This window comes from Sciurus vulgaris, assembly GCF_902686455.1.
Source record: "Sciurus vulgaris genome assembly, chromosome: 3".
In the NCBI taxonomy this organism is placed as follows: Eukaryota; Metazoa; Chordata; class Mammalia; order Rodentia; family Sciuridae; genus Sciurus; species Sciurus vulgaris.
In genome coordinates, this window is record NC_136463.1 from 38,521,030 (window position 1) to 38,536,701 (window position 15,672).

The 15,672-nt window shown below is 46.0% G+C and overlaps 1 protein-coding gene and 1 long non-coding RNA gene across 8 annotated transcripts in view; one reads left to right on the forward strand and one right to left on the reverse strand.

The window, feature by feature from the left end:
* Window positions 1-6,312, reverse strand: part of HNF1B (HNF1 homeobox B) — a 52,118-nt gene extending 45,806 nt beyond the window's left edge. For 2 of the 5 annotated variants that reach the window (XM_079135412.1, XM_079135410.1), the window contains exons 1-2: window positions 5,788-6,312; window positions 1,111-1,310 (exon numbers count right to left, since the gene is read on the reverse strand). In XM_079135412.1, coding sequence (XP_078991538.1) covers window positions 1,111-1,310; window positions 5,788-6,131 — 544 coding nt within the window. In that variant the 5' untranslated portion in view covers window positions 6,132-6,312. Of the gene's footprint in view, window positions 1-1,110; window positions 1,311-3,905; window positions 5,615-5,787 lie in introns of those variants that run through there. The other 3 variants (XM_079135411.1, XM_079135409.1, XM_079135413.1) reach the window with 2 other exon arrangements.
* Window positions 6,313-6,489: 177 nt separating this feature from the next.
* Window positions 6,490-12,231, forward strand: LOC306658446. 3 transcript variants are annotated; one of them, XR_013763053.1, is made up of 4 exons: window positions 6,490-6,662; window positions 7,269-7,483; window positions 10,296-10,464; window positions 10,890-12,231. It is a non-coding gene; the product is annotated as an uncharacterized lncRNA (long non-coding RNA). The 3 variants fall into 3 exon arrangements; XR_013763054.1 differs by lacking the exon at window positions 10,296-10,464; XR_013763055.1 differs by lacking the exons at window positions 10,296-10,464; window positions 10,890-12,231 and having other exon boundaries at window positions 7,269-9,725.
* The last annotated feature ends 3,441 nt before the right edge of the window (window positions 12,232-15,672 follow it).

The following is a 15,672-nucleotide window of genomic DNA, read 5'->3' on the forward strand; positions in this document are numbered from 1 at the left end:
ATTCTTCAAGAGCTAGTCAACATGGATGGGGGTCAACCCATAGTTTAAAAAACCTCCCCAGCTAAGCCACAGATGGTTCTCATTTGGCTTCTTCTCCTTTATCCATGTAATGCTTCCAACAAAAGAGCAAACCACCGTGCACACGAGATGAATGCCTAGAACCTTTTCTTCCCTGGGAAAGGCCTTTCCAACCACAGACACTGAGACCACAAAGACAGACACAATCGCTTCAGAGCAGTGTGTAACAAAATACCAGACTGATTTTTAAGTGACCATCCAGCAAGAGTGGGGGGAAAACAACCAAACAACCACCATTTCCCCAAAAGTGGTGGAAGATAGAGGTGGCCATGGCCCAGAGAATGGTATGTGGGGAACACAACAGACACAAAATTTTCCTAGGAAGCGGGCCAGGTCAAACTCAATGAAAGTGTGATGTCAAAGTATACTTCCCTAAAATTAAAAGACAATGTGCTATTTGTACTGTTGTCATTCCAATGCAGTGTGCTAGCTTCCCTAGAATTCAAACCAAAGACCTTTCAGTATCATTCCATAAAAGAAATCTTGGGACGGAAAGAAAATTTTAGGATGAGAGTGGGAATAACAAGAATGGATGGGTCAATGTTCCAAGCGCAGGCACTTTTATTGTGCCCTTCCTCAGTCATAGTAGCTTCTTCATTAGACAGAGTCACCAGCTGAGGTCCCCAAACTCCACTGATATTTGTAAAAATGAGTAAGTACTTTAAATTGCTTCAGAACTCAGTCCTACTCAGGGTGCTGGATTTACTTTGTGGAAGATATTCCACTCTTTTATCTATTTGGTGTCAAAGAAAAGAATATTGGAAAGAAGGACCAAAATATTCAAGGTACATAGCACATGCTGAAGCCTTGCAAATCTACCAGCTGGATAGTAACAGGCTGGAGAAAAGAAAATGATACAAGTGAACCCACTGTGTATCAACTATGAAGGTCAAATGCACCTCCTTCCTCCTATATTTGCCAAGTGCTCACAATGGACCTCATGATGAAGGGGAAACCAAGGCAGCCCACAGAAGTCAGAGTGAGAACAAAGATCACTCCAGGTGGAGGTGGAAGCAGGCATAGAACACTTACGTCGGAGGATCTCCCGTTGCTTTCTGACGTACCAGGTGTACAGGGCAGCACGCTTCTGGGTCTTCATAGGGGTGCCCTTGTTGAGATGCTGGGAGAGGTGTGATTGGTTCAGACCCGTGACATCAACCACTTCCCTCTGGGGGATGTTGTGTTGCTGCATGTAGCCTTTGATCATTTTGGCGGCCCTCCAAGGGTCCTCACTAGACAGAGAAGCAGATGGTTAGGGTGCTGGTGGGAGATGTCTGGGGAGAACTATTCTCTTGCTAGGGTTCTATCTACACTCTATACAAAACCAGTCTTCATATATTTCTCCACCTGTTCAAGCTACAACCTTGAGAGAGCTGTGAGGCTAAAGTAAACCTAAATAGAAGAAAAGCTGAAGGTCCCTGGTATGATATATCCCTTGCCTTCTGATGTTAGCGAAGAGATCACTGCTTTTCTTCAGGAATGAGCAAGAACCACGAGCACTCTCATTATGCAGAAAGCAAGCTCTTGTTTTATTTTGCTTTCTCTCATTTTCCTACAATTTGAGAGACTTAAAAATCGAGAGAACTACTGGGAAGCTCGAGGCCAGGCAGACTGATCCTATAATGATAGGGGATAATCTCAGTTTCTAAATTCACTTAATTTCTGTTTAAACCTCCCCTGAATTACTTTCCTTCTGGAAGGAAATAGGGGTGGATTGTATTTGTCCAATTCCTGAGAGGCAAGGAGGACTTCTTAGCCAAATACCAAATAACTTTCAGAGTTTTGGAAACGTTTTCACAAAATATCATGATTAACAAACCACACCACTTGCAAGGCAAGTAAAGTTTTAAAAAAATTATCCTCAGCCCCGCCTCCCAAATAAAACTTAATGGGGATGAATGATTTCAATTTTGGAGTAAAACATTAATGATTCCAAGCGTTTTGCTTTCCTGTATTCTTACATTTCTCTTCTGAGAGGGTAAGGGAATCTGGAAGGTGATGTTTCTCACAAATTTCAAGCATGAGCTAGGAATGTAGTCACACTCTTCATTTCTCTTACACATAAGTGTGCAAGAAAACTTGTATTAGTGCCTTTGAGGTTTATTTATTTAAAATGTTTTCAACTTTTCTAATATCTCTTCTTGCTTATTGAATAGGAGACTTAAAAAGAGAAGATAATGCAGAGTACAGAACAAAATTATTCAAGAAGCAAGTGATTCACATAGGCAATTTATTAATGCAACTACACAGGTGACTTAAAAATTCCTGTACCATATGTTGATATATATATATATATATACACATATTCTTTTGATAGGACATAAAAATAAGGGTAGAAATTAGTTTCAGATGAATCTATTAAAATCAGAGTTAAAGCAGAGGGCAAAATAGAAACCCTATTGTAGTGTATAATCAATTTATTTCTAAATGGTGCCTCTATGTCAAATAAATTAATTTATTTGATGAATTAAAAGATCTCCAGTGATCAAATGTATTTTATAAGTGTTTGCATAGTTGTGATTATTTTAGCAAGTCCTTGATATTAAATAGATGAGAACCTAGGCTTTGAAAAAGACGTTTTTGAGAAATGCAAACTTTTCAGATATATTAGTTAATAACAAATTTCACAAGTATTTATAAAGGTACTTCCAAGAAACACAACATAATGAAGAAACAAGAACAAAAACAGAGAAAATGAGTTCCAGTTTCAAACGTGGAGAATTCACTTTGGGTAAGAGAAAAACAATGTAATAAGCATTTTGGACATCCATGTAAACATCAGAGATCATTTAAAAGCTTATTTCTGGCGAATATTTCCACAGATATTTTTAAAGTGGAAAACACTTTCAACAGATAGGAATAATAGCTTCAAAACCTAGAAAAAAAGTATTTGGATTTTAAAAGTTAATACTGTATTGCTTTAACAGATTCTTTGGCTATTTTTCTTTTGTTTAAATTTCTTTACCTGTGCTCATTTTGCGTGCCCATAGCAATCTATCGAAATAGTGTATCTAAGTGCGAATGGTTCTGTGAAAAAAGGGTATTTGCTCCCCAGTCGAGATGATTAAATAAATAACAATATTTCAGAGCTCACAATAAGCCTTATAAATTGAGGCCCAACATTTAAGTCCAAATTAAAACACTAGAGTTGGGGGTAAGATGGCGTAGTTATTATACCTTTATACCTCTCTGAGACGAGAATTCACGTGCATTCACTGGGAAGAGCTCAGAGGGCTGGTTACGCTTTTTTTTTTTTTTCAATTTGAAAATAGAGTTCAGGTGTTCCGACCCGGCTAAATGCACTGTTCCCTAGGAGCGCGCGCGGCCATTGTGTTCCAAGCGCAGGTGTCAAACGCCAGACTCGGCGCCCGCTTTGTCCGCCCGACACACTTCTCAAACAATGACTTTGCTGCCCAGGAGCAGAAAAGACCTGGGCCTCAATACTGCTCGCCCAGCGTTCGTTAAGAAGACTGGACTCTGGCTTCCTAAGACAGCCCGCTCCTCTGGGGACCCGGGACCGGGAAGCGCGCAGTCCCCAACCTTTCCTTTTCGGCCTATCTGCTTTGTGGAGCGTCCAAGCTCCACAAGCATCCAACCGCTCCACAAAGTCCTTTTCCTTTTCTTTTCTTTCCGCCTTAGCTAACAGGGTGGGAGGAAAAATGCGTTTGCCTGGCGCTCTGGAGCCTACTGTGCAATCACCTGGGAACCGCTAGCAATTTCTTGAAAAATTGCTTTAATAAAGTCCGACACTCCCGGGGGCGGTGGAGAGAAGGCAGCACTGTCCTGGGAAAGGGAGGAAAGCCTCGGGGTCTATCCTGCGTCCCTACCTCAGCCAGGGTCTCGGCCTCCCTAGCCCTCCTCCCCGTCCCAATTTGGGGTGGAAAGCCGGCTGAGTCTTAAGACTCCGGACCGGGCCTGGCTCTCGGTCGGCTGGGCCTGCTGGTGTCCGCGGCCCTGGAGCTCCGCAGGCCGCCCAAGTCCCGCTGCTGGGGCGCTGGGGCGGCGCCGAGGCCTGGGGGCGCGCCCCGCAGCGTGGTGCGTGTGCCCTGGGGAGCAACTCCGCGACGGCGTTTTTATTTCCTTCCCTTTCTAAGCCGCGTTTACAACTTCACCAATGAATAACCCGCCTCTCGTTTCAACCTAATCACGGCTCTTTGTGTATCTTTCTGTTGATGATTTATAGAAATAAATTAATAACACCCCAACTCCACGTGCTACAGTTTATGTTACATCTCTGCAGCGTCCAGCCCCAAACGGGACCGCGTGCGGAGGGGCGCCCCAGTACTCCTCCGGTTTCCCGTTTCCTCCCAGAGCCACGCTAGGCAGCGGCCGCCTGCGGCCAGGCAGAAAGGGCCTAGGCCGGGATGGCCGGCGGCGGCAGCCTGGTTGATCCACCAGGCCGCGAACAACCTCCCGGTCGCTCTGGCGCTCCAGACTTTCTGAGGGTCTCCTCCTACGACCCCTCTCAGCCTTCGCGACTCACACCTTCCTGCTCCCTAACCTCGGTGGGGGAGAAATCACACCACGCGAGGAAACGGTGAGGGAAGAACCTCCAGTCTATAAATCATAGGAAAACATTTTCTTGGAGTGGGGATCTTGGAGTGGGGATCTGGAAGTTCCTCTGTTAGCCTTGACTGGAGGGCAAGTCGCCGGATCCCCAGAGCACAAATTCAAATACAAGTTCATATCGCGCTTCAAAGTGGCCTTGTGTTATTGCGACCCAGGCCACCTGAGTTCGGGACACGATTTCGGTTACGGGCTCCTGAAACCTTGAAACCGCGGTGGCGCTCAAGTGTCGGAGGCCAAGCTAGGGGTTCCTTCCTAAAGCTGAGTGACCGGGGAGCGACAAGCAATCTAAGGGAACTGCTTGGCTCCTTGGGTAATTAGTAACTAGCTGTCAAAGCGTAGGTCGGTTGGGGAAGACCAGCAAACGACCCCGGCCTCCGGAGAGACCGCCAACCTGCCGGAATTCTCCGCGGGGCAGAATTGGCGGCGAGATGTATGCAAGCCCTGCTTCCTCGGATTGAGACCACGTCTTTGCGAATGGGGTCTTATCCTAATTTACACCACTCACCTCAGCTTGCTTAGATTCATGGTTTCTTTTGCCCCGCGCGGGTCCACCTCACCCTACAGGCGAAAGTTCCCCTTTACAAATCTAAACAGGCGTAGGGATTCGAGAAAATCCCGAGCCGTGCATAGTTGCTGCGGAGGGTGCTGCCCACCAGAGAACTCGCCTCCCAGATCCTAGCTCCTATGCTGCCTGTCCTTTGGTAAAGAACGGCAGATCGCTCTTCCAGAGGTCGGCCTGTGGCTTCCCGGACAGCGTCGGGAGAAATGCGTGGCCTGAGGCTTGTGGAGTCGCAAGCCTCTGCTCCCGAGAAAATCACTGCATCCACCTGCACCTTCAGTTTCAGGGTCAAAGCTCCAGGCAAAGGGTTTCGCATATCGGGTTCTTTTGGACCAAGTACCAGTCCCACTGGGAAGGCCCATGGATCTCCTACTCTCGCCTGGGTCAAGGCAGATGAAGTCTTTGGTCCTAGGGTCGCCTGGGTAAGGGACTGGGAAGGGTCCAGGTGTTGGGAGAGAAGTGGAGCGCCCCCCGGGGGATTTCTCTGGAGGGAAACAGAGGGAGAGAATGGTCGGCCCAGGGTCTTTCAAGCACAGGGCACCGGGTACAGGTCTGTAGTCTGCACCTAGCCTGCTGCCTACCTGAGCATTCGGTCCACCTCGGCCCGCTGCTCCGCTGCCTCCTCGGTGTTGAGAGCCTGCAGCTCCTTGAGGATGGGAGGGGTGTCATAGTCGTCGCCGTCTTCGGAGCCCTCGTCCCCGGACAAGCGGCCCTTGGCGTGACCATTGGTGAGCGTATGGAAGACTGGCTTGGTGTCCGGATCTGCCCCGCTTCCAGGGGAAAGGGGCAGCGTCTCCAGTTTCACCCCGAAGTTCGGGGATGGCAGCAACTCCTCCAAGGCCTGGATCAGTACCTCCTTGGTGACCCCGGAGCTCAGCAGGGCGTTCAGGAGTTCTTGCTGCAGCGATGTGAGCTTCGACACCATTTTCCAAGGACGGAAAAGAAGGGGGTTAGGGGGTGGGTGGGTGCAAGTGAGGAGGGTGGAGGGGAATTTCACAAGCAAGCCCCAAGTTCTGGAACCCCTCCACCCTTCAGCCTCCAGACACCTGTTACTCCCCGGGGTCCCGGAGTCTCCTCCGAGAGGAGTCAGAAAACTTCTAACTTGCCATGATCGCCACCATTAGGCCATATAAGATATGCAAATTAGTGGGAAGGGCCCAGCTTTCGGCAAGATGCAAATGGTGGTGGGGAGGGGGGGAAACCGAGAGAGAGGGAGAGACTAAGGGGCAGTCGTGGGGAGCCGGAGACCCGGACCAGGAGCTCGGTTTGCCAGAGCCCATTGTACTCACGCCGGGGGTCTGAAGACCTTCTTTTACTGGTTCTGTTTATCAGTCAAACTTTAGTTGACCTTTGGACTTGTTAAGCAAGTGGCTTGCAACCTAGGCGTGGGGGCTTTTCCACTGGCGGCGGGCTCAGCTTCAGCCCAGAAAGAAGAAACTGACCTTCGGGGGTTCAGGTGAGAGCTGGATAAAGTTGGGGAACTCTTGGAAGAAGGGGATGGAGAGGATGCGAAGAGTACTGCAGCCTCTACCGCGACCGCAGGTGGTAGACCGGGAGAGCCGGCCAGCTCAGGAGAAACTGACCCTTGGGCATGGGCGCAGAGACCCGGGGGAAGTGGAGTGGCGTTAGGCCGGGGGAGTGTGCCTTGGAGCGACCCCGTTTATTTCTATCTCGGTTGCTGCTCTCCAGGCCCCAGGCCCTCACCGGCCAGGTTTGACGGTTTGGATTGTAGGACTGCGGGCCAGGATAACGCAGGGAAGGGGTGAAGGAAGCCGGGAGGACGCTTGGAAATAAGCTCCGACATATTCACGGCCAGAGGGAGTAGCCCAGGTGGAGCTTCCCCAGCTGCCTGCCGCACCAGCGCCCTGCATGGTCAAGCCGCGGGGGAGCTGGACGCCCGGGTGGTGCTCTCTTGTTGAAACGCGAGATATCAAAGCGCTCCGCTAGGGTTGTGGGGACTCCTTTCTAGTAGTGAAAGCAAAGCTTGGCCTGCGGCTGGATAGAACAGTTGGAGTCGAATTTTCCCCCCGGATCCACTCATTTCTGGTTTGTTCTGTTCCAGGACAACCTCGGTGCCCGGGGCCAGAGACGCTCTCTGTAAATGCAAGGTCACTGTGGCAGCGCGCCCGCGGAGTAGAGAAGGCACCCACAAGCCACTGAAAGAAGTTTTTTTTTTTCCCACCCAGGCCTGGCCCGGAAGGAAGCCACTGGCCTTTCAGTATTACAGGAGTTTCTGCCGCATCTCCCTGGGAGGCTGAGGGGAACAAGAGGGCCAAAGTAGGGGCTCCCAAACCTACAGGCTGGGACCTGACTTGCAAAAAAAAAAAAAAAACAGAGGAAGGGGTTTCTTAGACTCCCACTCACCGGTTGCTCCTGGGGCAGGACACCTGTTCCCCTTTTTGAGCTTCAGTTTCCTCCTCTGTGAAAAGGATACCTATAGCTAAGGTGCAGGGGATCTGCACGCGCTGAATGAGACCACCTGTGTAAACCGTTGGTCTAACAATAGTGCTCACACTTTCCTGACTGGAAGGGCAGGAGGCCTGTTACCAGTATTAAAATCTAGCCCTTTTGGATGCTTAGAGTTCTCAGAATCAGGGAGGTGCAGTGCTGGATTTGGAGCGGCAAAGACATTAGGGACAAAAATTCAGAATCTGCAAGAAAGTTGCAAAGGAACTTCTAAATACATTCTCCTACCTCTCCCTCCTTTGAAGACAAATTAGGAGGAAGTTAGGGTTGGGTTAGGGATAGAGAAGAATTTCAGGATGAGGAGGAAGGGTCCATCAGCTTTCATCTGGTAAGTACAGGATCAGATCTTCTCCATGTAGAAAGGCTGGTGATGTGACTGACCAAGGACAAGATACTAAGGAGCGAGGATGACACTTGCAAATGCAGGCTGGGCTACAGGTGCCTGGGTTTCTGTTCCTGAAGGCAGAATGAAGAGGAAAAGTTGTATACATTGGAGTCTTGGGGAAGGTTTACCCCCATCACTGACCTTTCCCTGAGAAAAGGGTAATAAATTTATAGACATCAGGGCCTTTCATTTCACCTCCTTGTCTTCTAGTTTGTTGTGGCATATGGCATATCCTTGAAATTTTTTCCACCCAGTAAAACTTTCTCTGCCTCCCCAGCTCCCTTTAAGTAGGATAATGATGTGTTCAGAGTAAATGTCCCTGGACAATAATCGTTTTTCTGTTTCTTACTATCATCAAGTTTTTGTGTTAACCTGGGAAACCCCATTGAAAAGCCAGTCATCACTTCCCTTTGACAGCACAGCTTTGTATTTCCAACTGCCGTGTGTCCCTTAGACTGCCGGCCAGGCCTCCTTCTCTCTCAAAATTCAGGTGTCTGCAAACCCATTCTTCCCCCAGCCCCATTCACCTTATCTGAATGCAGGAAGTTGCACACAAAATACAGGAAAAACTTCCTCTCAGTGTCGGGGTCTGTCTTCCAGGTCATCTGGCCATTCATATCCAGCAACTTCCTGCAATCCTCCTGCCCCTACCCACCTTATATATGCCACTTGGTGCAGTGTAGGTGCTTACCAAGTCATCTTGACTACAGATCTGTGAAGATTCCATGCCTATCCCTTCCTACAGAGATTTAAAAAAAAAAAAAAAAGTATAAATAGGACAGCAAATAGTTCTTCATTTTCAGGTTGTAGATGCTCATTAAATGAGCTATCTCCTGAACCCCTTCAGTGAAACTTCCCCCCTATAGAGGAAGACATGGTGTGATTAAAACAATCTTTGCTTATGTTTCACATGGTATAAAGTAGTGATGGACTCAGATAGTGACCCCCAGTTTAAATATGGGAAAATAAGACATGAAAGAATGTAAGGAGGTTGCTTGTAGTCACTGAAATAAATTAGTGGAAGGGTTGAGACTGGGACTCAGGACTTCAGCTCAGGACTTTAGGGTGAAAGAGGAGTCTCTGACTTCCATGGTTTGGGAGAAGGAAAGTTGGGAGATTCTATGTGAGTGAGGTGGAGGATACACAGCAAAGAACAGAAGGTGGGCTTTGGAGTCCAAGAGATCTACAAAAAGGATAAGAACTCTCTATTGTGTTTTTGTTAAGATGAAATGACTTAAGAACTGCAGGCTCCTGGACTGTGGCAGGTTTTCACATATTCAGAAAAAAGACACACCACGAAAACATGCTCAGTGAGGCAACTGACCTCTTTGGGCTCTTACATTCCCAGAATGGTTTTGTTTTTGTTTTTGGTACCAGGGATTGAACCCAGAGGTTCTTAACCACTGAGCCACATCCCCAGCCCTTTTTGTTTTTTATTTTGAGACAGAGTCTTGCTAGGTTGCTTAGGGTCTTGCTAAATTACTGAGACTGGCTTTGAATTTGGGATCCTCCTGTGTTAGCCTCCTGAGTTGCTGGGATTACAGATGTGTGCCACCATGCCTGGCCTCCCAGTTTGTTTTTAAGAGTTACTGAATTCGAAGAGACCACATTATTTTACCAAATAATAAATTTGTAATTCAAATCCCAAGATTTTCTATGGGAGATGAAGTTCCTGGTGTAAAAATTATTGTAAATCTAGTGAGCGGGTCACTCTATGAAGTTTTTGAGAGCACCATGCTGGTAATTTCATAGAATACTGAATGCCGCTCCTGTGAACACACCTCTTTCTTTTCTGCTTGTGTACATGGTCCCTCCTGCTTTTCCATGGTTACCCCTCTTCGACTACAGAAAGGTGACTCTGGTCTCTCTGATCTCTGCTCTTCCACTCATTGATTTGGCAGAGTGTCTAGAAGGCATCAAAATGAAATATCTCCAGAGAAGAACATAAATACCGCTCTCTCCTGGTCTGAAGGAGGTTGGAGGCCTTAGTGTTAGAAAGCAGTGCCATATCCCAGAGAACATTTTGGACTTAAGGGTCAGGAGTCTGATGTCCTAGTTCTGTGTATAACACTCCTTTCTGGATGAATCTTCATCTCTCCCAAAGACTTTGGTGAACATCTCTGGGCCTCTGATTTTGCTTTCAATGACCAGTTAGGTCGGATGACTGTTTAAGTTCCCCAACTTTTTATGATTCAAGATTCCTAAAAGGTCTTAAGTTCCTGGGGTAACCCCTTTCAGGCCTTTGGGAAGATAGAAGGTCCAAGAACTCTGGCCAAACCTCTGTGTGGTAGTGGACATGAAATTTTTGACTGATCCATGAAAAAGTACACCATAGACTATAAGATTCGTGGGAGGCAGAATTTTCACCTGCCTTACTCCTCACTGCCTGGAGAGGTACAGATACATGGTAAAATACTTAACAACATAGTTGACTAAATAAACAGGTGATCATCTTTTACTGATCCTGTTAAGGATGACTTTTGTTTCCTTATTTATCCTTGTCATATTTCCCCGATTGTCAGCAAAGAAATTATAGTCTAAAAACAACTTTCCCAGACACAAAGGTGTATATGCTATGATTCCATTTATATAAATTTAAAATGTAGGAAAACTAACCCATAGAGGTAAAAGTTTCTGGATTGGTACAAAGGTTCTGTGTTTCGATCAGAAGGGTGGCTACATCATTAGGCTATACCTGCAGGATTTGTGAATATTGTCATTATGAATGTTTGTAATATGTAAGTTATAACTCAGTAAAAAAATAAAAATAATTTCAAAGTATAAAATGTAAACAGTAGAAGTCACCTCCTTATCCCCTTCATGTGTTCGCAGGTAATGTGTGGCCCTCCAGGATCTTTTCTGTTCACCAAGTATAGTTCATCACACTTAAAATCTATAGACTAATATATTCTAAGAATGGGCAAACTTCTTCCATAAAGGAATAGATAGTAAGTATTCTGGCTTTGTGAGCCATGCAAGCTTTGTCATGACTACGCAACTCTGCTGCTACAGACAATACAAATAAGAATATGTGTGACCGTGTTCCAATAAAACTTTATTTGAAAAAACATTTGGCTGTCTGGATTTGATCCGTGGGCCACAGTTCATCAACTCATGCAGGTCAAAATCTGTTGAGCTGAAAGCAACCTTGGAAGTCTCTCTCTTGATTTCTTTGTGATGAAGAAGCAGATTCCTCATTTGGGAGGAGAAATTATTTTCTCAAGAATTGTGACATGGAGCTGGGCACTGTGGTGCATGCCTGTAAGCCCAGTGATTCCAGACGCTGAGGCAGGAGGATCGAGACTTCAAACCCAGCCTCAGCAACTTCACATGGCCCTAAGCAACTCAGTGAGACCCTGTCTCTAATAAAATATAAAAAAGGGGTGAGGATGTGGCTCAGCAGTTCGGTGCCCCTGGGTTCAATCCCTGGTACAAAAAGAAAAGAAATATGACATGGAGCACCAAGGAAATCCTGGCTTTGTAGTCAGGTAGACCAGCTGCTCTGGGAATGATGAGCATGACTTTGGGCAAGTTACTTCATTTCTTTCAGTCTTTATATTATGAATGTATGCAAATGTTGACAACAGGGATCATTTTTAATGATCCTATTAATTTATGCCTCATGTGGTGGTTGGAAGAATGAACTGAAGTAACATAGAGAAACACCTTGTACGGGGCTGGTACCGCAGAGCACAAATCAAGTGCTGGCTCAGTTCCAGTGCCTGGCTCAGGATCTCCCTCCCCTCCATCTTTCTTCCCTCCCTTCCTTCTAAATGCACTGCTGGTAGGGCAAATTCAAGGATTAACACTACCATGTGTTCAGTATGGGTAAAGCCATTTGGGGAATGCTGTGAGGAAATAGCAAATGGATATAGGAAGACTCCAAAGCGCACCGATCCCAGTCACTGGCTTTCTTTCTAGAAATCCCTTCTAGCTCTGAGCTTTTATTTCCCAAACATGCTGCTAATAGGTCATCTTTGCCAGGGAATCTCCTAAGGGTAGAGGTGATTTTTCTTCCTTTGATTCAACAATGCACATATTTCTGTCAGGCCATTTTTAGAAACAGGTGTTCCCAGTAGCTTGTAAAAGATTAAATTAAAAACCAGTGAGCTAGTATGATATTAAACTAATGAATACTACACTTAATGTCAAGAGGCTTCACTCCAGAACAATAACCTACTCCTCTTTCGCATTCTGTAACACCCATGAAAAGCAAGATTGGCAGTGGACTCAGTACACAGTAGGTGCTCTGTGAATAAATGTGGGTCCAGCACATAGTAGGGATTTTATGAATGTTTATTGAATAGATGATATGGGCTAGGCTGTAGTGGTTAGGAAAAAAAGCCATAATCTTTATTAAAGATTCTAGTTCTGTATATAACATTCCTGGAACAGATTCTACTTCCTGAAATCTGTTTTGTTTTTGTTTGTTTTTTAGCCAGGGATTGAACCCAGGGGCCCTTTTTTATATTTTATTTTGAGTCAGGGTCCCGCTGAGTTGCTTAGGGCCTCATTAAGTTGCTGAGGCTGGCTTTGCTCCTGCCTCAGCCTCCTGAGCCACTGGGATTACACCTGGTTTGGAATCTGTTTTCACATGTATATTCAGATAAATGCAACTGATGTGCCTTCTTGCCCCTTTTCCTCCTCATAAACCTATGGGTAGGGAGTGTCATCCCTACTTCAATGGTGAGGAAATGGAAGTTCCAGAAGAGTAAGGACTTGTACGAAAATGCAAATGGTTGAGATTGGAGCCTTGGACTTGGACAGAGGGCCCCCAATCTCTTATTAAGTGTCTCACATCTTTGTTTTTGTACCTTCCAAATCTTCTACTCAAACAAAGAGAGGGGACACCAAGGAGCACTCTGTGTGGTCAGCACAGAAGGGAATCTGTGATACAGAGAAAGATACCTCAAAATCTTTTCTGTCAAAGGAGGTACCCAACATGTGAAGAACCATGATATTTGTACAGTGGTTTGTGATGCACAAAGAGCTTTTTCCTTTCATTTGATCCTCCAAAGAGTCCTGTGGAGAAGGTAAGGCAGGTATTACTATCCACAGTTAACAGATGAGGAAACTGAGATTCAGAGAGGAAGAATGGCCCCTGATAGTTCCAGGATTGCCACTCCTGACTTTCTGCATCTGAAACCCAATGTTTTTGCCGTGGTGTTATTTGTGTATTGGTAAGATTTGCACAAAGCATCCCAGGTACAAGGCCTAAGAGAAGGACACAATAAGACACCCCAATTTCTACTCCCCAGATCATGCTTAGGTGATAGAAAAGCTCTTTTCTCCTCCTCCTCCCCGTTGCCCCCTCCTCTTTATAAAAAGATGCCAGGGAAGAGCCCACTCTAGAGTCAGGAACCTTCGCCCACTTGATGCTACCCTATGTCTGCCCTACTGATGTCTCCTCTCCTCCCATCCAAGGGTGTGGAGTAACAGAGCAGCAGATCCTGTCGTGGCTCTGCCTGGTGTGCCTGGTCAGGAGTGCTGTCCAGGCCTTGGGCACAAGAGTGACCCCTCAGCCTCACACTAAGAGATGATCAAGGTATCCTTTTATGCCCTGGTGATCAGACACAGACTCTGCTCCCCAGCCTGGGGTTGAAGAGCAGGCATGCTGAGGCAACACAGCAAACATTTATTGAGCATGTACTATGTACTGGGCCCTGCTGCAGGTGTCTAGTGCTGCTGGGATGAACGAGACTCAATTCCTGCTCTCAAGGAATTGGTTAGATGATGGGAGATGCTGACATATGTGCACTTACCTCTCTTGCTAGACAGAACTGAGTAGGCTTCTTAATAAGTGGCGTGCTGGTTGCTTTACATAGCATCTCATTCACTCTTCGTAACTGTCCATGAGACAGGATTATTTTTCCTACTTTCTAGTTTTCATAGCTTGTTGCTGCTCATACTGAGTTGTAATTCAAAGACAAACATTTTCTATACCAGTCAAGAGACAGGTGACTGACTTGGAGTCAGTCTGATCGCATCTGAAATGTCTCTGCTGCTTCCTAAATATGCCCCTGGGCAAGTTGCCACTCTGAACCACGGTCTCTTCATCTGTAAAAAGGAAGACTGTGGAGAAATCGGCAGAACAGATAATAGAGGCAAGCCACCTGGAACAATGAATAAATAGGAGCAAATCTTAATAGCAATAGAGGGATCAGCCAAGTTCTTTGCGAGTTCAGGGTCCTTGGAGGGTAAGTAGGATTTTAGGTTGAGGAAATATGAGAGAGTATTTCAGTTCCAAAGAATTGCTGAGCAAAATCTTGAAGGCGTGATCTGAGGTGATGTAGGCGGAGGGCAAGCTGGGCTGTGTGACCACAGAGGGATCTTGCTAATGATGACTCTGAAAGCAGAGACAGGGCTGATGATGAGAGTGGTTGAATGCCAGACCTGGGGCTCTGAACTTATCTCCTTAGGTCAGGAGCAATCTCTGAAAGTTTTCAAGAAGGTGTGTGCCATTAGTTAATTTTTCAAAAGGATGCTTATAGCACCAATAACTATAGTGGTGACTATTTGTTGGGTGCTTATATCACTGCTAAGATTTGCAGCAGTTTATTTGATCCTTACTATTACCTGAAGTTACTCTTGTTACCTCCACTTTACAAAATTGAGCTAAAAAATGATTAAATGGTTAAATGCTGTCTGTCTTTTCCTTTTTTGGGAGTCAGGATGCCTGGATTCAGACTTTGGATTCATGACTCACTAACTGTATGGGAAATTGATTAAAACTTTCTGTGCCTCAGTGTTCTTATCTTTAAAACGGGATTAGAGATAACAGCTAACAGGAAAGATGTAAAGAATGAATGAAAAACAATTAGAAGATAGGCTGACAATAAGCTCCTCATAATTCCTAGCTATGAGGATGGTAATTGCCCCAGGTGGCACGGTTAGAGAGGAAATGACCCAGTGGGTTCTTTGGTGGAGACCCCACAGATGGAGACTCTGCCCTTCTGCAGGCAGGATGTGGGGGAAGGCCTGTTCCTAGGGCAGGAGCAGTTTAAAAAGAAAAGTTTGAGCACCTCATTTCCTTGATTTGCATTAATGATGACATGTGCTCCTATAGTAATATTTTGTGCACTTCCACTTGGAGACCCCTATTCTTGTGTCGGGAGGTACTACATTCTATTTATTTTTAGATAAACAGAAAGCTGGTTAGAAATGAGCAGATAGCTATCTCTCGGGAATTATTTAAGGTTTAGAAAAAAATAAGGGGAAATTTTGATTAGAGGTGTCAGATGAAGTCAAGGGGTGAAGAAAGATAAGAAGAGGAAGATAAAGAGAGAGATAGAGAAACTTTGTAAAGGAAGAAGTATTAAAGGGAGGGAGAGAAGGAAGGAAAAAGAATAAGTGAAAGGAAAGAAGGAAGACAGGAGAGAGAGAGAGAGAGAGAGAGAGAGAGAGAGAGAGAGAGAGAGAGAGAGAGAGAGAGAGAGAGAAGGTAGATAGAGGCAGAAGGTAAGGGGGAAGTGTTTCCAGATGCCACTGGATCAGTGGTGCCTCTGCCTCTAGTCGCCCTTTGCTCAGACCGATCTGAGCTGGAGGAATGTTCTGTCACAGTCTATAGGCTGGACCTTGGCCTCTTTCCACACATCAGAACCACGGGCTAATGAAG